The following is a 21,985-nucleotide window of genomic DNA, read 5'->3' on the forward strand; positions in this document are numbered from 1 at the left end:
CTAGGCTCTCCTTCCCTCCCACCACATATCTGAGCAAATGCAGTTGCCTTTATGTCTTGACATTTCTGTCTGAAGAGCACTGAGCAGATCATATCCAGCTGTGACTTGGAGGAAACCTGTTGCCGCTCTTGGCACAATTATTCATCAGGGAACACTGGAGTCTCGATCTTTCCCTTAGTTTGGTAATGAGCAGGAATTCGAACAGTCGCACACGTCATAGACTTACCATCCAAATAACAGATTCTCGCCAATTGCCCAATGGAATTAACTAGGAATATGATGATTTGCTTACGAGCTGTTGACACAGAGTAGTGAGGCATACTTTTTTAGTACGGATACAGGCTGCATTAGTGTGCTCTGGAAGACATTAAATGCATGGCCTTCAGAGTACTGTAAAGTCATTTCCGCCACTATCCTTATCGGGGACAACTTTGACTATATTCGTTTGTCAGCAGTTCGGCAGCAGGCTGTTGAATCCTTAGGCGGTGGCAGCCTGCTCTAATAGGTGGCGTATGCTTCTGCCGTTCCTAAATACAACAAGATGCGCCAGATTCCGGAATAACAATGTGCAGTAGTTGTCTGCTTGCACACTTGCAGTCTGCCTGGCCATATGTACAATGAGTTACATTTGCAGTTGTGCATGAGTGAGGCTTATTGCTCGTGGCGAGCTTTTACAGCTGTGGTTTAGATATCAGAAACAGGAGGACTAATGCCCTTGCTGTGTCAAAGGAAGGTGAATTAAGGAGATGGGGTAGGCAGGGATTTGGGGCTGTTGCCTTCTCCTTGGACTTTAAGAGTATGGGTGAAATGAACCCCAGAGCTAAAACATGCCTGGCTACAGTTTGGCAAAAGAACTAAATCCATCCTCTTTTGGCTTAAAATTGTTTGTTCCTTTGAAATTGAGATGAAGCAGAACTGGAGTTGGTCACGGGACATGGACCATTCCTCTCTCTGCAGCTTTGCATTCAAACCACCCAGAGCCTCGGCTTTAGTAAAGGGAAAACCGAACTGATGATGTTTTGCAAAGCCAAAACCACGTACCCTTTGTTCACCCATGCTACAAATGCACCCCACGGTCCTTACCCTGGCTAGCCTAACTCTGGACCTTTCTTGGGCTGGTGTAGGTTTGGTGATCAGAGTTTGGTGATCAGAACAAGTGTCAGCTGAGCCTGGTGTGATTTTACCAAATGCTCACCGGCAATGGGATTTGAGTCAGGGTCACCAGGGTGGAGAAGCGTTCAGCATCTTACCGTGCCTCAGAAGATAGTCGTTATTACTATTTTGACAGGTTTCAGAGTAACAGCCGTGTTAGTCTGTATTCGCAAAAAGAAAAGGAGTACTTGTGGCACCTTAGAGACTAACCAATTTATTTGAGCTCACGAAAGCTCATGCTCAAATAAATTGGTTAGTCTCTAAGGTGCCACAAGTACTCCTTTTCTTTTTGTTATTACTATTATGATCTTTATTCTTGTGATGCCCAGGAGTTCCAGCCAGGACCACATTGTGCTAAGCGCTGTACAAACAGAACTAAAAGAGGGCCCCTACCTCAAAATTTCTTACAAGTAGAATTGCAAACACTCTGTGCCTGCGGCCATTCAACCTTCATAAACATGAACCACTCCATCGCATTGCAGCGAGAGATCTGTGAGCACCGCTGACCACTCAGGGCAATGGCATAGTCCCTTCTGGGATGAGTTAGGCAGCCAATACTCTCATGCTTATCAGGAAGATGTTGCAAAGCGTCCCTGTAGGCCTGAAATCAAGCGGAGTGGATGAGAGACCTCAGCCCAGCCATCTTGTATCTGCCTGCAAAGCTGTAGGAGACAAAGGAAGGTGGAAGATGAGCAGCTGTGATCTGAATAGACAAGGAGGTAACACTGCGAAAAGGCTGTTAGCACTAAATCAAGTGAACAGTAACTCAATTCATCTCCAGGACATCTCCAACACTTTTTAAAACAGGGTGGCGGTGGAAATGCTGTAGAGAAATACATCACCACTAAAGGACCCTTAGTTTTGGTGTTTCATATGACGTTTATTTATAGACAATGCATAAAACTGGATACCTTTTTATTGCTGATTCTTTTACTGTCCATTGACTTCAAATTTTTTTTTTCATCTGAGCAAAGTCATGGTGATGTTCTTGTCAAAAGACCAAGAAGGACACCCATGTGAAACCTAGGGGAAATGCAGACAGCTGACTGCATTTCTGCTCCCCTCACATTGCTGTATGTTGGTGTAATGGTTACATTTGTCAATACATTTGTGCAAGCGCTGTATTTCAGAAAGACTTTGGAGCACATCCCCACTGAGTTCAGCCCACTGGAGTTATTAATACGATCGACTGTTTGCTCCTGTTAGCATGGTTCATTCCCTCTGAAGCGTCCAGCAGTGACCACTGTTGGAAGACAGGATACTGGGCGAGATGGGCCACTGATCTGACCCAGTCTGGCCATTCCTTTGTTCATTCCCACTGCGCTGAGTAGGGAAGCCTCAAAGAGCTTGCCAAGAACCAAGTCAGGATAAAGATGGCTTGGGTTGAAGGTACTGGTCTGGAGCTTAGACAAGCTGGGTTCTGTTACTGTTTCTGTGAGGTTGGGGTCTGGGCCTTGGTTCTCCGTCTCCAACATGGAGATAACCTTCGCTCATTGTCTGTACTCCTACTTACATCACTAGCAACTTGAGGCAGAATCTGTCTCTTGCTGTGTGTCTGTGCAGCGCCTTGCACCACGGGGCCCTGATCTCAACTGAAGCCTCTAGGCCCCACTGGGGTGCACAGGAATAATAATAAAGCTAATTGCGTTGTACCCGCTATTACAGAGATCAGGATTTAGAGCACTCCGCTGGCTAGGGCGGTGTTTGTCCGGGCTGGTGCAATTCCGCTAGCACCACATGAACATGGTGATTAACTCTCCTGGTGTGTGCACAAGCTGATATTTTCATGTGCAAATGTGCATCTCACAAGCAACATTTCACCATTTTCACTGACTTTTGAGTAAAAATGCCAGATTTGTCCTCCACATGTTAGTGTTATTTACTGCAAAATTGGCAAATATCCATCTCCAGGGAAAGAAAAACATGTGTGTACCTCCTTCCTTTCCGCCACCCCACCAGCCGTGTTTGTTTACTTTCATAAAAATAAAATCACAGCGAGGTCAGGAATGAAAACTGTTTGGCTTTTCTGGGCGCTTGTGAGAGCCTCAGTTCTCACTGCATCACTGGTGGTGAGAGGGATTGTTTCACACGACGTGAACAAGAGGGAAAACTCTGCTTTGAAATATTAACAAGCTGTTTGTTGTGAGGGTGGCTGAGCCGTTTGCTGAGCTGGTGCTGACCTCAGGGGCTGTGCTTCTCATGGGAATGGCGAGTGGAGGCTGGTTTTCACAGTATTTTCCTCAGGTTATTTTTTTTCTGTTGTTAGTTTTGCTAATTGCAACCCTGAGAGATTGTCTTTGCCCCCACTCGACTCCAGTGCCAGGTATGAATGGAACGAAGCCGATCTCCAGAACCCTGGGCTCCGCACGCTATCACTGCATCGCCACTTCGCTCAATAGTGCAAGCCCATTTTCTCCGTTTTATTAAAATGGAAAAGCTGTGACAATTATTTTCGTAATTAGCTGGCTCTCCAAATTAATGCCAATTACACTGTGTAATCACGATGAAGATTATACATTAATCAACCCTTCCAAGCTAGTTATTAGGCTCTCTAAGTAATGATTGTGAAGAACGTATGGGAAGAAAAGACACACGAGCTAAGAGAGGAAGCCACGCCAATCCAGGGGAATAGGCAGCAGGGAATTTCCAAATGGGTCTAGCTGTTCTTTTCAGCACATTTGATTGGCCTGAAGAGATTTGTCGCTGGCTTTTTTTTTCCCCCTTCCAGGGCCTCTGTGTAAAAGATTATTCTGTCATATATTGCTACCCATTGGCTCTTTCTAACACCTTAGCAAATGCAGGGTCTGTTTCACATTGCATCTGTCCCCATGCGCTCTTCAGCCAGTACTGTAATCAGAAATAGACCAGCTGAGCCTGTCTCCTTTCTCATCGCCTGGCACTAAATGCAAGTGGCTGGGTGGTTGCACAGAAAATCCTTTCTTTAAGTAAAGCCTATTATATCCAAATGGATGTCTGGAGTGTTAATTTATTTGGGATCAAACACTGATAATCCGCATACCGAATCCTACTGTATTCTATCACAATAAGACACACTCAGAACCAACTCTGAAAGCTCTGAGCTGGGAAAAAACACGTCAGCCATTTGCTAATCAATGCACCATGAAGCCACTTCATTTCAGCATAATGCTAGAGAACAAAATCCTGCTGCTGAAATGTGCTGGGTTGAAAACATTCGCGTGGAGGGGAAGGGATGAGCTTCACCAATGGGTTTTATTTTTATTATTGTTCATTATTTCTACAGTAATATTTGTGCTTTTAGAGCAGTGCAGACTTTTTTAAAGGTAGGTCCCTGCCTTCAGAAGCACAAATTAAGGACCCAATCCTGCAAATGCTTATGCACAGGAGTAACTTTGCATGCTCGAGTGATCCACTTGAGTTCATTGGGATGACCCTATGGGAGCTAGGCACCTGGGCACTTTTTAAAGTCCTACCAGGAACCTAACTGATATGGCCCTAGGTGACTTGTGCAACATCACAAAGTGACTTGAACCCAGGACTTCCGAGCCCAAGGCTGGGGCCCTAACCACTGGATCATCCTTACCCATGTTTGTACTAAGCCTGGTAATACTTTACCACACTGGGGTATGTAGAAAGTAATTCCATGTGTGTGCGAAGAGTTTCTGGGATCCTCATATATGTACATACAAAGTATTACTATCCCCATGTGCAACATGGGGAAACTGAGGCACAGAGGGCCAAGAAAATGATGTGCCCAAGAGCAGACAACGAGTGAGTGACAAAGCCATCAATGAGGCTCAGCCCTTCCCCTCGCACATTTGCTGTTCTCTGCTGTTTGTAATGGCATAAATAACTAAGCATCAACATCCCCCCACTGCCCTTCCACCATGCACCTCCCCTGTCCCACTCCAACACCTGTCCCTGCTGCTCTCCAAACATCTGCCCTTGCTGCCCCACCCCAGTATCTGGCCCCTGGCCACCCCTCCATTAGGAGCTCTCTGTAAAGCACTCAGTACTGCTTCGTTGGTCAGATCAGCCCACTGACAAGCCGTTCCCCGCCTGACTTCCAAGCTGCTGTGGCAGTGCGAGGCCGAGCTGGTATCACTAAGTTGAAACCTGAGCTTGCCCTGGCTGGCTGGGTGATGGGAGCTGATGGGATGCCATCTCTCTGGGTTAAGGGTTTTCATAGCTGGGTATTTTTAATGTAATGTTCGAATGAGAGATACTCCTGATGATAGATACTGAATAATTAATGTCAATGAGGTGGAGTTTAGCTTTTGCTGGGATGGAGGATGCTCCGTGGCCCTATAAATATTTCACAGGGATAAAAAGGGAACGAGAGGGAGATCTCCAAGCAGCGCTATGGTGTGAAGGCTCACAGGAGCCTCCTTTGGGTTGGGGAAGGGACACCCTTTGCTGGCTGAGCAGAGCAGTACATTAAAACAGCCACATGCTGCTGATATTCCTGTCTGAGATACCAGAGCAGCAAGCACTGCTAGAAGACAAGGATCTGGGGGTCAGGAAATTCAGAACAAGGGGGTCATACAGCATTGAGGACTGGGGATAGAGTTTCCAAGGTCATTTGGTTGGACCTGTCCCCAGTTGGCAGTAACCACAGGTTATTGCCAGAGAGTTGTGCTTTTGTCTTATGTGAAATAGACTGGAAAATGTCCCAGAGCAGGCCCTAGTGACCATGTATTTACAATAATCATCACCACGATGTCAACAGAAGCAAAGGACTGAATTAGCCAGGGAGACTGAACAGCCCTAGAGATGGGCTGTTGATGGTTGGGGCCGGTAGGAACATTCATAGGTTCATAGATTTCAAGGCCAGAAAGGTCCATTGTGATCATCTAGTCTGACATCCTCTATAGCACTGGCCAGAGAACATCTCCAAAATAATTCCTAGAGCAGAGCTCTAGAAAAACATCCAATCTTGATTTTAAAAATTGCCAGTGATGTAGAATCCCCCATGGCCCTTGGCAAATTGTTCTAATGGTTAATTACCCTCACTGTTAAAAATGTATGCCTTATTTCCAGTCTGAATTTGTCTAGCTTCAACTTCCGGCCATGGGATCATAAAAAGAAAAGGAGGACTTGTGGCACCTTAGAGACTAACCAATTTATTTGAGCATAAGCTCAAATATGCATCCGATGAAGTGAGCTGTAGCTCACGAAAGCTCATGCTCAAATAAATTGGTTAGTCTCTAAGGTGCCACAAGTCCTCCTTTTCTTTTTGCGAATACAGACTAACACGGCTGCTCCTCTGAAACCATGGGATCATGTTATTTCTTTCTCTGCTTAGACTGAAGAGCCGTGTAATCAAGTCACCCCTTAGCCTTTTCTCTTTGTTAAGCTAAGTAGATTGAACTCTTTCAGTCTATCACTAGAAGGCAGGTTTGCTAATCCTTTAATCATTCTCGTGGCTCTTTTCTGAACCCTCTCCAATTGATCGACATCCTTCTTGAATTGGGGGCTCCAGAACTGGACCCAGGAGTCCATCCATGGTCTCACCAGTGTTATATATGAAGGTACAATAACCCCTCTGCTGCTACTCAAGGTTCCCCTGTTTATGCCTCCCAGGATCGCATTTGCTCTTTTGGCCACAGTGTCACACTGGGAGCTTGTATTCAGCTGATTATCTACCGCGATGATCAGAGTCTCTGCTTCCCAGGATAGAGTCCCCCATTCTGTAAGTATGGCCTGCATTCTGTGTTCCTAGATGTGTACATTACATTTAGCTGTCTTAAAACACATATTGTTGACTTGCGCCCAGTTTACCAAGCGATCCAGATTGTTCTGAATTGGGGACCAGTCCTCTTCATTGTTTACCACTACCCCAATTTTTATGGCACCTTACAGACTAACAGATGTATTTGGGCCTAAGCTTTCGTGGGTAAAAAACCCACTTCTACAGTTGCAGGCATGCAGCAGTGGGTTTTTTACCCATGAAAGTTTATGCCCAAATAAATCTGTTAGTCTTTAAGGTGCCACCAGACTCCTCATTGTTTTTGTGGATACAGAGTAACACGGCTGCCCCGCTGATACTTGGTACCAATTTTTATGTCATCTGTAAAACATAAGAATTATCTTCCCTAAACTCAATAAAATAATGTGTCCACTTAGTTCAGTATACTGTCTCTAGCAGCTGGTGTTGGCCACTGTCAAAGAGGAAGGTATAAGAAACTGATAACCTGCCCTTAGGGTAATTTCCTTCCTGTCCCCCAGTCTTTAGAAGCTGGTTATGCCCTGAAGCAGGAGAGTTAAGAGCACTTCGAAAACTGGGGTTGGGTGGGGTGCGGGGGTTGTGTTTGTTTGTATTTTGAATCCTTGCTATATCAACTCTGGACATTATTGCTATCCATAGAAATGCTCCATCTTTTTGGCTTCCCGCTAAGCTCTTGGCCTCAGTGACATCTTGTGGCCATGACGTCCACAAGCTGAATGTATACTGTGCAGAAAAGTATTTCCTTTGGTCCATTTTAAACATGGGCGGGGGGGGGGAGGGAATTTGAGCTGTTAAATTATCTGCCTGTGGATGAATTAGGGAATATCTACACTGCAATTAAACACCCAGGGCTGGCCTGTGTCTGCTGACTCAGGCTTACGGGACTCAGGCTAAGGGGCTGTTTACTTGCTCTATATGCATCCTCCTAGGGGCTTCCGTCCCAATTGCCATTGGACTGGCACTCTTGACCAGCACCAAATTAGTATAAACATGTATAGACAGTGTGGTTTGGACCTGGAAGGAGAAGGCATGTAATTTCTTAAATACCAATAGAGCTGATAAGGCGTCTGCCATCTATAACGAAACATTGGAAAGGCTTTCCTAAATCGAAGAGGAAGGCTTGCTTCCAGGTAATGAACCTGGAGACCATCTGTTACCAGCTGCATTTGCTGAGCTCATTCATTCATTAAGTGTTTTGATTTGTGTGTTATCAGACAGAGTCAGGTTTGTGTGTCTTACCAGGGCTCTTTAGGGGCAAAAGATTGTTCCTGCATCTCCGAGACAAGGATATACAATTACATAATTTACGCCCTCACTCAGTCACTTCAATTAGAGAGGCTGCCAGTGGGGAATTGAGGACAAGACTTACAAACACAGAGCCAAGACAACTAATGATACCATGACATGAGCTCACTGCCATTGGGGAAATTTAATGGCATTAACAACTTCCAAACATGGAAAAGCATGCGTTGAAGCCATGCATTATTGAGCAGTGCAGGTTGTAGTTGTAGGCAAACTCAGAAGTTTCTGCTTGTTTGAACTAAGGACTTGGAGAGCAAATTCAAGGAGAAACAAAAAAGATGGGGCAGAGGGAACTAATAATAAGGAATGACAAAGAGGGAACTTAAGGATGAGCAGAAAGCAGCTGGAGATTTCACTCCCAATTCTTATATTAATTATAACTCTGCATTATTCACACAGCACAATGACTGTGCATGGTAAAAGTCAACACACTGATTGCCTCATTGGTGGAGAATCTAAGACATGAGGAAGACCTCACAGCATGGCAGGAGGTAGGGCCCAGAAGGGAAAGCCAAGGCAGCAATTCCTGGTCACTGTCAACTTGGACCATGTTCAAGATGGTGACTTAGAAATTAAAGGGTCCAGACTTTGTTCCCAGAACTCTGCAGGGGGGAAACAATTTAACTGATGCAGGAGAATTTTCAAGATTTCAAAAAAAAATTCTGTTCCCAATGGGGGAAAAATTCAAAATTTCAAAATAATAATAATAATAATAAAAAAAATTGTGAACCAATAATTTGAATAAAAATTCATTTTGGTTTAATTTTGACCTTTTTAAAAAGAGGTTACTCTTCTTTAGCTAAAATTTCAAAACAAAATGTTGTTTCAAAACAAATTGAAAAGCAAAAAATTATTTTTGAAAATGTCAACATTTCCCATTTTGATGACTTTGAAACTTTGTTTTTCAATTTTTTTTTTCAAATTTGGAGATTCACTGAAACTGACCCTTTCCTATGAACAGTTCTGGTTCTGACAAATTGGTGTTTTCCAGCAGAAAAAAGTTTTGTTGGAAAATTCCTGACCCGCACTCCTCACACTCCACACCCACTTTATTCTTATCCTCCTAGCAACAGCTGCTTGGAAAATACCAGTTATGTTTGATGGGACGATTTCTTAAATGTGTTTTTCTTAATTTCCTTTGAAAATACTTCAATTTTCAGCAGATTTTTGAAAACCCAAATCACAAACAAAAAATTTATTAAAATTGCAATTGTTTGATTGTGAAAACCAAACATTTAAATCAAAAACTGAAAAAAAATTCATGAAAATGTTTCAGTTTCCAGTTTTTCATGAAAATACAAATATTTTAACCAAAACAAAAGTGTCCACCAAAAATGTTTATAGTAGTCAAAATGCCTTTTTTTAAAAATGGGAAAACAATTCAACCCGCTCTATCCTGGCCTCTGTATCCTTTCTCTCTGATGTTGATTGAGGCTCAGGCACCTCTAATCTCAGATAGTCAGGGGAAGGAGATGGAAAGAGGGGGATGGCAAAACCAGGCTGGATGGGGAGAGAGTAACAATTCCAGGAATATTTTGTCATAAATTTCTATCTCTGAGCAGCCCTGGGTTCAGCCCCAACATAAGCCACCAGCATCTCCCCAGCAGTAAAAGGGGAACCAGGGAAACCCTCCTTCTCAGAGAGGCCACATTTCTTGTTTTTAGGTGTCACCATAATTTGACTCAGCTTCCCTGCCTGCCGTCTCTGGGCTGGGTGCTCAAATCAAAACAGAATGTACACAATCACATACACAGCAGTGAGCGGCTGGGTTCCCAAACTCCCCTGAGCTTCCTAGGGAAACTGTGAGAGAGGTCCCTCCATGCAGTTTGGAAGACATGGAAGTTCCCACTCGCTGATAAACCCAGGGGAGACATGGCTATAGCCAGTAGTGTAGCTGAGCATGAATGCCACTGGCTGTAGCCCTAATGTAGCTTTGAAATGTGTAAGCTTTTCCCAGGAGTTTGTCTCTGGACATGCTGTGGGAGAGGGTGCTCCTGAACCTTCATGTTGTTAGTAACTCTATTTTGGTCCTGTCTTGCAGGAGGAATTTTCGAGTATGCAGATGGCCCCAACGCCCAGGTTATGAGTGCCGAGGAGCAAGCCTTTAGATTTTCTGCCAATATTATCAACAGAAATAGAACTTTGTTGCCTAACACAACATTAACTTATGACATTCAGAGGATACATTTCCATGACAGCTTTGAAGCCACTAAGAAAGGTAAGTAGATAGCATATTTCTCCATTTGGTGAAGAATTACCGTTTGGGTTGATCAGAGGCAGACCGCTCTCTGCTCACCTGTTGAACATGTAGCCAGGAGCTTATGGGTCTTTAATGGCTTTATTTATTATTTAGTTTAAAAATGTCATCTCTTCTACCCATTTCCATTTTACTCCATGTCAGCTGAAGATGCTAAGGCTCAGATCACCTACAAGTGGCTGATATATGCATGTGGCAAAAATAAATCTTACGAGCATTGCGATCAGTGACGGTAACCATGCACTGCTGGAGACATTATGCATATACCCACTTGGATGACACCTTTGGCAGCATCCTTCCTGGAAGTACATCACCTGGCGTGCATGGCAGGAGGGAGATTAGAACCTACCTGGAATGCTATAACAGTGTGTCAAAGGTTAACAACACTGTGCTCCACTGATACAGGGGGACCCCATAAAATCTTGGCCCTGCATCTCCCAGAGGAATCTGAGTAACCACTGCATTCAGAGCTGCTCACTTTGCTTTCCTTGAATTGGGGCTTACACACGGGTACATGTTTTTGAAATAACCTGACCACAGTGAGAAAAGGTGGACAGCTGCAGGAACCTCAAGCCAGCCAGACTGGAGATTCCTTGTCTTCTGTAGCCTGTGCAATAGTTTCTTTATTAAAACAAACAAAGGAACAGATGTTGAAGCCCACTGTATTTTTCATGCAAATGTTTCCATTTAATTGAACTTCATGCAATAGGAAATTCCAAGATGGCACCAAAGGTGTTGGTGGCAGAAACTAAAATAATCCTGACTCTCACTTGTCGGGATTCTCCCAGTTCAGGTGGAAAGTGGCTACTGCTTTACTGGATTTTATAAATATCTTTTCCTAGAATTTTCAGGACCTTTGTACCACCCAGTATGTGCAGGTCTATTGCCTGTTTCTACAGCTGAGTTGACTGAAGCACCAAGGGGTCAAGTGAATTCTGGATCAAAAGCCTTGTAAATCAGATGCTCAGCCATGCATCTCCCAGTTCCTTATCCTATGCCGGTCACTAGACTATACAACTCCTTCACCCGCTAACCCTACACAGCTAACCTATTTCTCTTCCAACTCTAAAGTTTGCAAGACTCTTGAGCAGCTCCACTTAGACATGATATTAATGGAATATGACAAGTAAATAAAGTTATGTTTTTAAGCCTCTCCTTCATGTTTAATTAATGTGCCACTTCCTGGTGCATTTGCATTGCTAGATAAAGACTGGGAACTCTATCCAATGAAACAGAGTCCCCCTCTCCCTCTCCCCCACACACACACATTAAAAGAAGGGTAAAATGTGAGCACTGAAATGATGAGTTGTGCCGTTATTAAATGCTTCTTGCCTGTTGTGGTTTGTGTGGAGGTTCTAGAATGTTTGAGGTGATGGTTTGATGAACTTTTTAAAAGCACAGAAGTGTGGAATAGTAACGGTGGATCCTAAAAAGCTTAGAAATTGGATAAACATGCAAGAGTTTGGCTGCCCACCACATATTCCTAGTAGAGAGGGATTACAGCTTCCTTCTCCCCACCACCACAAGTCATTATTGTTATTGGATGCCAATTGATTTGAGCTGCTAGAGAGCGAGGTCTGGAGGGCGGGAGGGAGAAACTGGATGGCACAGCAAGTGCTCTGATTGTGGTTTACCCGTCAGCTTGTGAGGGTGATGGATTAGCTTCAGCTGGGGGGGAAACCTGCTCAGCAAAAGTATGACTCTATCTGAATTCACAGACCAGAGAGGCATCAATAGACAGAGCTGGTAACTGATTGTCACGGAGTCTACCAGGAATCAAGGCGGATATTTGCTTTTTTCAGGGGGTTTTATCTTGGAAGTTCCCCTAGGTTTTGTGACCCCTGCACTGTGCTAGGCTGAAGTGTAAGTATCATGTTTATCTTCACTGAAGCGTTAATTGTTGCTGGATGTTAAACCACACAGGAACCAAAGGAGGGGCACTCGTGAGCGTGCATACGTGAGTGTGCAAGTGAACATGTATGTGCTCACACTCCCTACCTGGCTGGAAGCCGTGTGGTTCCTGCCTTACCAAATGGAACGCAGTGTGTAGGCCACAAGGTGCAAGCTTCTGCTCAGTGTCCTTCTATGTTCATAATACAGTCAATGACGTTCCGTTCATTAGCACCCCAATCCTGCTCTTATTACATGAGAGAGATCTCCCACTGACTTCAGAGAGCCTTTTGTCTGAGCTGCTAGTATTGGACCAGGCCCATAAAGGTCAGCTTATTTCATTTGGTAAGTGATCTAGTGGCTTCCCCACATAGGGGATAAGAACCTACTACCACCTACAGCTCGCAGACCTGGTCCTTTGAGCCTTATGTTTTTGTACAGAAGACCTGGGGTTCTGTCCCCTCTAGTGACCTATGGTGTCATTCCATACTCAATAGGATTAAATTTCTGGCCCCATTGTGGCAAAACTCTCTGGCTTCGGTGGGGTCAGGATGTTACCATATCTGATAACTCTCTGAGCAGAGCAGCATGGAGGAGTAAAATACCCTGCTATGGTGCTCTATCCTCGATCTGGTCCCCATTCAGCAAAGCATGCAAGCAAAGGCCTGATATTCCAGTGGGGTGACTGGCCTCGCTGAGCTCAGCGTCAGCTGGCATCCCAATAGAAAGGGGCTGTTCCCATGACTAAGGGCGAGAGGGTTAACCCTGTACGCGTTAGTAAGTCTCTCAGTCTAAACCACAGTCATTGCTGAGCTGGGCACAGATAAACATATTTTATTTTTAAAAAGTAATCACTATGTGCATTTCAGAATGAAGTTATTTAATGTAATGAACTAGTCAAAGCCCCAGTCTGTGCTAAGCATCTGCAAAATATCTGGGGTTTAAGCTTAAACCCTGCATTCCCAGCAACCTGAATGAAACCTACACATCAAAATCCAAAAATCTCACCAGCCATCTACCCCTGTTTTCTGGCCACTGAAAATATATTGGATAAATTACAGATAATTTTTGTATGGAAAGAGAGGTGTGGGGGAGATGCTTCCAGACTGCCAGTGGCTATGGTACGTTTCAGTCACATGGGATTCAAACCAGTAGGGAGCCCAGAAAAACGGGCGCTGTTTATCATGGAAATAGGAATCAATCCTTTTTCATATTGAGCTGATTGGGATATAATTGGTTTCTTTTTCTGTGAAAATTTCTGTTTTTTCTTTAAAAATCCCAAACCCCCATATCTTAGGTTTTCAAATTTTTAATGCAAAATTTAGAAGAAAATTGACATTTTTTTGTGAAAATTTCAGTTTTGTCAAAAAGCCATTTTTAATTTTCAAAACAATTCAATGGGAATTTTTTGCCCAGTTCCATATTTATATCAGTTGCTGCCCAAGGGACCATCACTGCAGGGCCTAATTCTGTTCTTAATCGCCTTAAGTAGTAATTACTCCTGCAAGTAAATCTGCAAAGATCAATGGAACTACTTGCATAAGGGCTGCTTGGAGCAGGGGAAGGTGGCAGAGTCAGGCCTCAGTGAATGTCTCATCACCAGAGCTTGGCTTTGTGGTCACTCTTTATGAGATAGGAGAGGGCTCTGTGACCCAGTGCTGTTGATAGGATAGTGCCATTAACTAAAGAGCAGTCAGTGTTATCACCATGCAGAGCTGGGATTTAAAAATGAAATATCTGTGTGTAAGGAAAAAATCCTGAAAATGTCAAGACTTTGTACATCTCCCTCAGCTGTATCAGGCTTGGATAATCACTCCTTGGTCTGGAACCTGTCATCTCTCGTCTGTCTCACTGTTGATCTAGAACTTGACCTGCCTCTCTGCCTCTCCTCTCTGTTCCTTTATTTTTTAATATTTATATTTTGGTTGTTACCCAGAGGCTTCTGTCTGTCTGTCCATCCATCCCCATACATGCCGCTCTATCTATCTCTCCATGTGCCAAGACAAAGCAGCAGAGCTGTGCTGTTTGTGATATGACTGAATTAGTGACACGCTCTGGATGGGCTTGCATCCCCCAGTGTTAATCAGTCCCAGGAGGGATATTGTCTGGTGTATTGACAGCCTCGATCCCTTTCTATTCCAGCCTGTGACCAGCTCGCCCTGGGGGTTGTAGCAATATTCGGGCCTTCTCAAGGGTCCTGTACCAATGCTGTTCAGTCTATTTGCAATGCACTGGAAGTCCCCCATATACAACTTCGGTGGAAGCATCACCCTTTGGATAACAAGGACACTTTCTATGTCAACCTTTACCCCGACTATGCTTCTCTCAGCCATGCCATTCTGGACCTTGTACAGTATTTGAAATGGAGGTCAGCTACCGTTGTTTATGATGACAGTACAGGTAGGTGAAGGGGGAGCGAAGCAGCTCATCTATTGTGGGTTCCATTTCGGGACTTTTCCCATGCTCTCTGGTGGAGTAAAATCATGTTATGTGCGGTGAGACGAGTCCACAGGGACAGATCCAAATTCCTCATGAACTCACAGCAGAAATGCACAGGGTTCTTTGGAATATGTCTAAAGCTTTGGCAGACTTGTCAACCGGCTAGCCTTCATCCCCACGGCTGCCGACAAGGGGCCAGATGAAGGATGACGCTCTCTGCCTGTGTAAACTGGCCCCACTTCACTGAAGGCAGCCGCACAGCGTCTGTTTACATGAGCAGAGAATTTGGCAGGTGGTTTTGCCACGGAGGGCACAAAGCTCCCTCTAATGGCATAACTGAGCCTGCAAAGCCTTTGCTGTCTGGCTCATACCAGAAAATGCTCCTTACACACATCTGCAGGTAGAGGGAGCTCTTGATAGCGGGACAAAGCCCAGCAAAGCACCTGCTCTAAAGATAAAATTGTGTCGGGTCGCTTGTTCAAGACAATTTCACAAAGCCAGCGAGTTTCCTTAGGGGAAGTGCTGCGGAGAATGCCGTGTGACACTGCTGTTGGCTAATGTGGCTCCCTGTATATTCCTCTCCGTGACGTGTTCAGATGCACTTCTTCCATGTTGCACAAGGACACTCCCCATTGTCTCTTCCACCTTTGCAATGGCCTTCTGTTGGGTTTCTTCTTGCAACGCTAGATCCCACTAACTTTAACCGGCTGTGGCTGGCACAGCATTGTGCTTTCTCCAGAGGAGAGAAATGAGTGCACAGGTCGAAAAAAGGTCTCTGGTTATTTCCTGTTTCTGCCTACAGTCATGGCAGTAATATAATATGATAGAGAGGAGATTCTTCTCTTCAGATTGGAATTAATTACCCTAAAGACTCAGTTGGACTCAAGTCTCAGTTAATGGGACTTTTTTTTTCTTTTTTAATCTATACACAGTAAATGAAACAGATTTTGAGATGTTGGCTGGCTAGTTGTTATGTTCTCTCTTTCCCCTAGAACATGGGCTCTTAACTTGAAGGGGCATGCCCCCAAAGCTGTAGGGGGTCACGACTGTCCTGCCAATCCCACATGGCCAAATGGTGTGGGGAGCGGGGGAAGGGTGCATCCTGGTTAGATCTCAGCTAGATGGAAGGTGGGTTATTAGGAATGGGGTTTCTGATATGGGAAAAATTGGAAAACAATTGCCCTAGATGTGGTTGAAATTTAAAACCACGGCCCAGCTGCATCCTTTGTTTCGGTAGACACTTTTAAAATGCTAAATATTGGCGGGGTGGGGGGGGGGAAATTACTTTGTGAAATCAAATTGTGAATGAAAATTAACAGTCGCCCAGTAAAAGTTTGTAAAGGAACCCGGAGCCCAGTGGATGTGGAAGGGACCTGCTGCTGGCAAGAGCAGCTCGTTCTGACATTGCTGTGGGTTTTGTCTTTTTGAAATGCTGCTCTCTAAGGCCTGATTCGGCTGCAGGAGCTTATCATGGCCCCGTCAAGGTACAACATCCGACTGAAGATCCGCCAGCTGCCCATCGACACGGAGGATGCCAGGCCCCTGCTGAAGGAGATGAAGAGAGGCCGGGAGTTCCGCATCATCTTCGACTGTAACCACTTGATGGCAGCTCAGATCCTCAAACAGGTGAGCTCTGGAGGGGCTGCAGCAGGAGGGGTTCTTTGGAAAGTGGGAAGCCTCTGGGAATTCATGCTCATGCAATGATGATAATCCAGCTGAGACATCTGTGGCGTACCCCTGCAGGTAACGTCCTTTATAATAAATAAAGCATTTTTGCAGCTGCACATGCTTTGCTTAGGCTCTTGCGGGCAATGTTCTGAGGCTATAGTTAAAGCTACTTCCTCTACACTTGGTTTTTATATCTGAAAATACAGGTTTTGTACAAAGAACTATGCTACAAGGGTCAGGTCACACTGCAGAGCGTGCAGAGAACACCAAAGTTAGGGCTGCATTGGTAACCCAACTTGGCTCCCTTGTGCATCGGTATTAAAATTAAGGCTGGCCAAAAAATTGCTGTCAAAACTTTTTTGGTGCAAAATTAGGTTTTTGACTAAATGAAAAATTTCAGGGAAGTGTCTGATTTCTGCAGGAAATTTCAACTTTTCTTTGGGGAAAAAACCCAAAATAATGAAAAGTAAAAATTGTCCATGGAAAAAAATCAAAATTTTCCACTTCAGGGAGGAAAAAAAATCCTACAAGCTTTAGTTAGGATACAAGGCCAGATCCTCAGCTGGTATCAGTGGGTTCAGCTGTGTTGGCGTCAGTCTTTAACTGTATGATCACGTACCATTTCCTGTTGCCACGCAAGTGGTTCTCCAGCCCTCAATGCGTGAATGCAGCACTTGTTCCTCCCTTTGTCAGCCAATGTATCAAATAGAATTCTGCTCTTGGCCACTTCTGTCATTGTTCGGTTAGCCCTGTCCCTGCACAAATGTGGTATTACTTCCTGGTTTCATGTCATCTCTCCCATCTGTCCTGCCTCAGGCCCCCTAGGTGTGCACAGGGGGACATTATACTAGATGCTACATTTTGGTAAGGACTACTGCAAGGTACGCGTGTCTGCTTGCACACATGTCTACACACACACACACACACGTACATACACACAAAAGAAGCCACAAATTTGGTCAAAATGGAAAGTCCAAGATTACCACATTTCTGGGTCTTTTTATTGCTATGTTGAGCCTAGATGTCAGTGATTTCCCATTGACCGGGTTTTTTTTCTGCTACTTGATTTGTGTCTCTCACATGCCAGCAGGCCTGGATTTCTCCCCTTCCTCTTCCCCTTAGGTACATGCCGTTATGGTAGGAAATGTCAACCCTAGGAGAATTACAAAAAAATCATCAAATACAAGTGTGATTTATCCCAGCCCAGGGAGACCCAACATATTGTTTAAATAACCGTTCTCCCCTTGAAGGACTAAGCAGCCCAGTGCACCGAAGAGGGAATTCTCTGCAACCCCAGTGCTACTGCAAAACGAGGGGAAGTGCCCAGAGATCAGACAGCCAGGGCGGGATTATTTAACAAAGTAATAAGGGGAATCCTCATCTCCTGTCAATTATTTTAATAGGCTAGCTGTATTTGGTGCTGTACACTTATTATGCAGGTTTTGATAGTTTTTTGTGCCATCTTCTCTGCTCATCGGTGTGGGTAAAGAATAAAAGGTGGGTGGGGTGGAGGTCGGGGGGGGCACGAAAGGTTTCTTGTATGTGGGGTTTTTTTTTAGGAAACAAGAAACAGGGGTATCTACTTACAATCCATAGACCAGTGGTTTCCAACCTATTGACCATTGTGGGCTGCCTATGCAGCTCTCTGTGTGTTGTGTGGGTTGCATCCGTGTCATAATATATGCTACCTGTGCAGCCCTGCGGATGTCACGTGGGCTGCAGCTCTGCACTGATTGGCCATGAGACTCACTGCCCTAGAGGATTGCTCGTTGTCTAGGACCGAGTGCCAAAGGACCTTAAGAGCTCCGGAGGAATGTCACAACCACCTCCACCCGCACCTCAGCTGGTGTCAAAGCTCCCTGCAGTGTACCGAGCTCTCCCCCTGGGTTCTGCCGCAGTCCCCGCTCATACCTGGTGCGGGGTGGATTGAGGAGTGGGGATAGCTCCAGTTTTTCCCTGCATCTTTTCTGACTGCCAGAGAGCATGAATCTGGCACGATACTGCAGCCTTGCTCTCTGGAGGATGGGTTATGGAGACAGTGAGTCCAGTCTGCTCTTCCCCGGCAACTTCTGCAGGCCTTTACACCTGTGCAAAGTGACTGTCAAATCCCGCCAGATTAGAATGGTAGGGCTCTGTTCCCACTGCGAATCAGTGGGGCGGGAGGGGAAGAAGACAGTGCAAGATACAGGAAGAGCGCAACACGCGTCACACGTTTGTGCAAAAGGGATACGATTCAGAGCCAGACCCTTTCTGTTAAACAATAACAACTTTTCTGTAGTTGATAGATTTCCACTCCATACGGCTAAATGCAGTGCCTTGCATAATGACAGGTTTCAGAGTAACAGCCGTGTTAGTCAGTTTTCATGCAGTTGATAGATTTCCACTCCATATGGCTAAATACGGCTAACACGGCTGTTACTCTGAAACTTTTCTGTGTTACTCCCTTCTGGGATACTTTAGCAAACATGCCAATTAAACCACACGCAAGTCTGACCTACAGTTTTTGCTTCCCGTGTCAGGACAAGTGTTCTGAGCTCACCTATTGTACTGCACCTATTTGCAAGTCGAAGCAGGAGAGGAATCCTGCCAAGCTGCCCCACTAAATAACGTAGAGTTCAAGGACAAGATTTCCAAAAGTGAGTCCTGATTTTTGGGTGCCCAGTGTGAGATGGCTTAACACACTCTGGTTTTCAGAAAGTGCCGAGCACCTGCTCTCTTCAAATCAGGCCCCTCAGAGGTGGCCTAGGTTGGGCACCCTGGATCATGAGTCACATTTGAAAACCCAGTCTCTTTAACACATTCATTAAAAATATCCCCACAGTGACTATAGCATCAAGGCAACTCATAGTTACCCTGGGCAATACTTTTAAACCCCACTAACCCAAGAAGGACTACCCCAAGATAATACAGACAGCACATATGAGACGATCACATTCCCAGGAAGCAGGTGTGGCGTTTCTTGAGATAGCACCAGGGAGTTAAAGTATTTTCTGTTTTGTCCTCTTGCACTATAATTTCACTTGAGAAAAGTCTGGTCTCAGTCTTTCTGGTCATCGGTTTATGATCACGTCTGTTCTCTGAACTCCCAACTTTCTTTCTCTTCCTCCTTGGCAGCGGTCTGTGAATGGATTGCTGAACTCCTGCTCGGCACTGTCCTACCTTTTCTACAGTTTCCCCTCTCCCCTTTCCCCCCTCCCCGGCGGTTGTTGATAGCCTTTCTACTGTTCTGCGGGTTGCTTTTTGCTTTATTTCTTTACAAAAGCAGAGGCATTTTCTGCATTCAGACTCATGCATCACACCAGCCATCTGATGGCAGGATTGGGCCCCAGCACATTAACATTTACCATCGTGGATGACTCAGAGAATTACAGCCTCATTGCCTTCTGGGTTGAAATCTTCTGCTCATACCAGAGACCTGATTATTTTTTGCATTAATATCATCGTGTTTTTTAAAGACATCCAGGTCAAGGAAAGGAATGAAGGGAAAACTTCAGATTCTGGGTTTCTAGGCCCTGCAATCTGGATTGGCCCATCCTCTCCATGTTTCCTAACCCCCTGCTTCTTTTCAAACTGTTCTTTTCTTCCTCAGAGCTAAACTCTGCCCTAGTAATTGTAGCAGAACCAAACAGAAAGCAGAGAGAAGCAAACATCCCCTGAGGTCAGAGGAGGCAAGGTGGCTGTCATTAAAGATTTTGAAGTACTCTTAGATCTGCTTTCCCCAAAAGCACACTGAACCCTATCCAAAAAGCCAAACCTCCCTTCTGTTTGAAAATCTTTCCAGGAGGATTCCTTTCCTAGATACACTAGGGCTATGCCCTGTTGCAAGGTGAATGGATTTGGTAATAGTCCAGGCTCTTTCTGGTCCAAAAGATTCAGTGATATGTATCGTAGAATTATGCATTCAGTCTAGTTTTATTAATATCCATCATGGCAATGATGTGTGGGAGTCATCGTTTATATGGACTCCTGCTTCTTGGTCTACTCTGATCCCTTTCGCATCAGCTGTAGAAGGAAACACTAAAATATTGCATCCATTAACTGGACACTGCTTTACACCCCATGTTTCAAAGATGCTGACATGCTATTTCCCCAGACTAAAGGAGCTAAGGCAGCTCTGGGGAAAAAAGCTATTTGTTTCTCTGGATATCTGCAGCTCCTGCTTCCTGCCAGAAACTGTCTGGCCCTTCATTCCACCCAACTATTAAGATCTACTGCAATGCTTCTTGGAAATAGTAAACGTTGCCCTGGGTGCCAGATTTTGCTCTGACGATTTCTGGAGCAGTCCTTTCAGCCCATCAAGCAGGTCTAAATGTGTACTAATTGATCTGCCTTCATTGATAGAATAATACAGAATGGCTGAGTGGCTTCCCTCCATTCTCCTTCCCCCTGGACTTTTTCTGACACCCCGCCCCAGTATATATAATCCTCCATTGATTATGTTCAGAAAAAGGGGCGCAGTCGTTTAAAAAAAATTAGTTGTATGAATGTGGTGGGCACCAAAGACCCACACTAACAACGACAGATGGAAATACACAGCAATGCCAGTCCAAAGTTAAGGAATAAAAAGCTTTACACTTCACCTTTTAAGATCAACACAAGGCAGCATTACCCTGGTGGTGGGCTGTGTGTCTGCCTAGGTTTCTATAATGTTGCCCATCGCCAAGGTGTCCAGAGTACCTTCCTCAAGAAGTAAACACAGCCATATCTTTCTCCCTCTGTCCCAGCCAGGCCAGCAGCGGCCAACTCATTGTCAGTGTTGGGATGTCACGTGGTATAGGACGTGTGGAGATGCCCAGATGTTGTAATCAAATCTCTGGATTTTTCTCACTGCTGGAGCGCCATGCCCTGTTGAAGTCAATGGGATCTGGATGTGCTCAGTACCTGTTTAAAACAGGCTACAAGGGTCTTAGGCCTTGATTCAGCAAAGCATGTAAGCATATGCTTATGTCCCAGGAACTTAAAGTTAAGCACATGCTTAAGCACTTTGCTGAATCAGTCCAGAATCCAAATGTGTTTCCTGGTTCATCTCTCTCTGTATGTATCAGCCCTTCAGGTGTTTTTCTTTCACTGTTTCTTCTGGACGGTTTTACCATACATCTTGCTAACCCTCTTTCCCCCCCACTCTTCTTAAGGCCATGGCAATGGGAATGATGACGGAATACTACCACTTCATCTTCACTACTCTGGTAAAGTATCAAATCAATGCAACTCCTTTTACTGTCCCCATGTACCGTGAATGAAATGTGAGCAGGTGCTGCATGTCGTCAGTGAGCCGTACGGAATACTTTTTTCTGGGTGTGTCATACAGCTCCAGGACCCCAGAGGGGCGGGGTGGGCCTGTATTAACAGAACAGGGACCAGGAGGTTTTACTTAGCTTTGGTCTAAAATCAGATTTTTTTTAATCCGGCCTTCTCATTGAACCATCACGTAACTGTTCGTATTAACAGACACGCTGATTCTCCTCTCACGTACACTGCTTTTCATCAGTGTAACTGCGTTTACTTCTCTGGAGTTACTCCACATATACACGAGCGGAGGCAAGAAGAGAATCAGGCCCACAATATTTGTT

The 21,985-nt window shown here is 44.8% G+C and overlaps 1 protein-coding gene across 2 annotated transcripts in view; it reads left to right on the top strand.

Moving 5' to 3' along the window:
- GRIK3 (glutamate ionotropic receptor kainate type subunit 3) overlaps positions 1–21,985 on the top strand; it is a 229,666-nt gene that overhangs the window by 115,147 nt on the left and 92,534 nt on the right. For both annotated transcript variants that reach the window (XM_073317613.2, XM_073317615.2), the window contains exons 2-5: positions 10,203–10,379; positions 14,451–14,708; positions 16,192–16,373; positions 21,548–21,601. In XM_073317613.2, coding sequence (XP_073173714.1) covers positions 10,203–10,379; positions 14,451–14,708; positions 16,192–16,373; positions 21,548–21,601 — 671 coding nt within the window. The remainder of the gene's footprint in view (positions 1–10,202; positions 10,380–14,450; positions 14,709–16,191; positions 16,374–21,547; positions 21,602–21,985) is intronic.

This window comes from Lepidochelys kempii, chromosome 19 (assembly GCF_965140285.1).
Source record: "Lepidochelys kempii isolate rLepKem1 chromosome 19, rLepKem1.hap1, whole genome shotgun sequence".
NCBI lineage: Eukaryota > Metazoa > Chordata > Testudines > Cheloniidae > Lepidochelys > Lepidochelys kempii.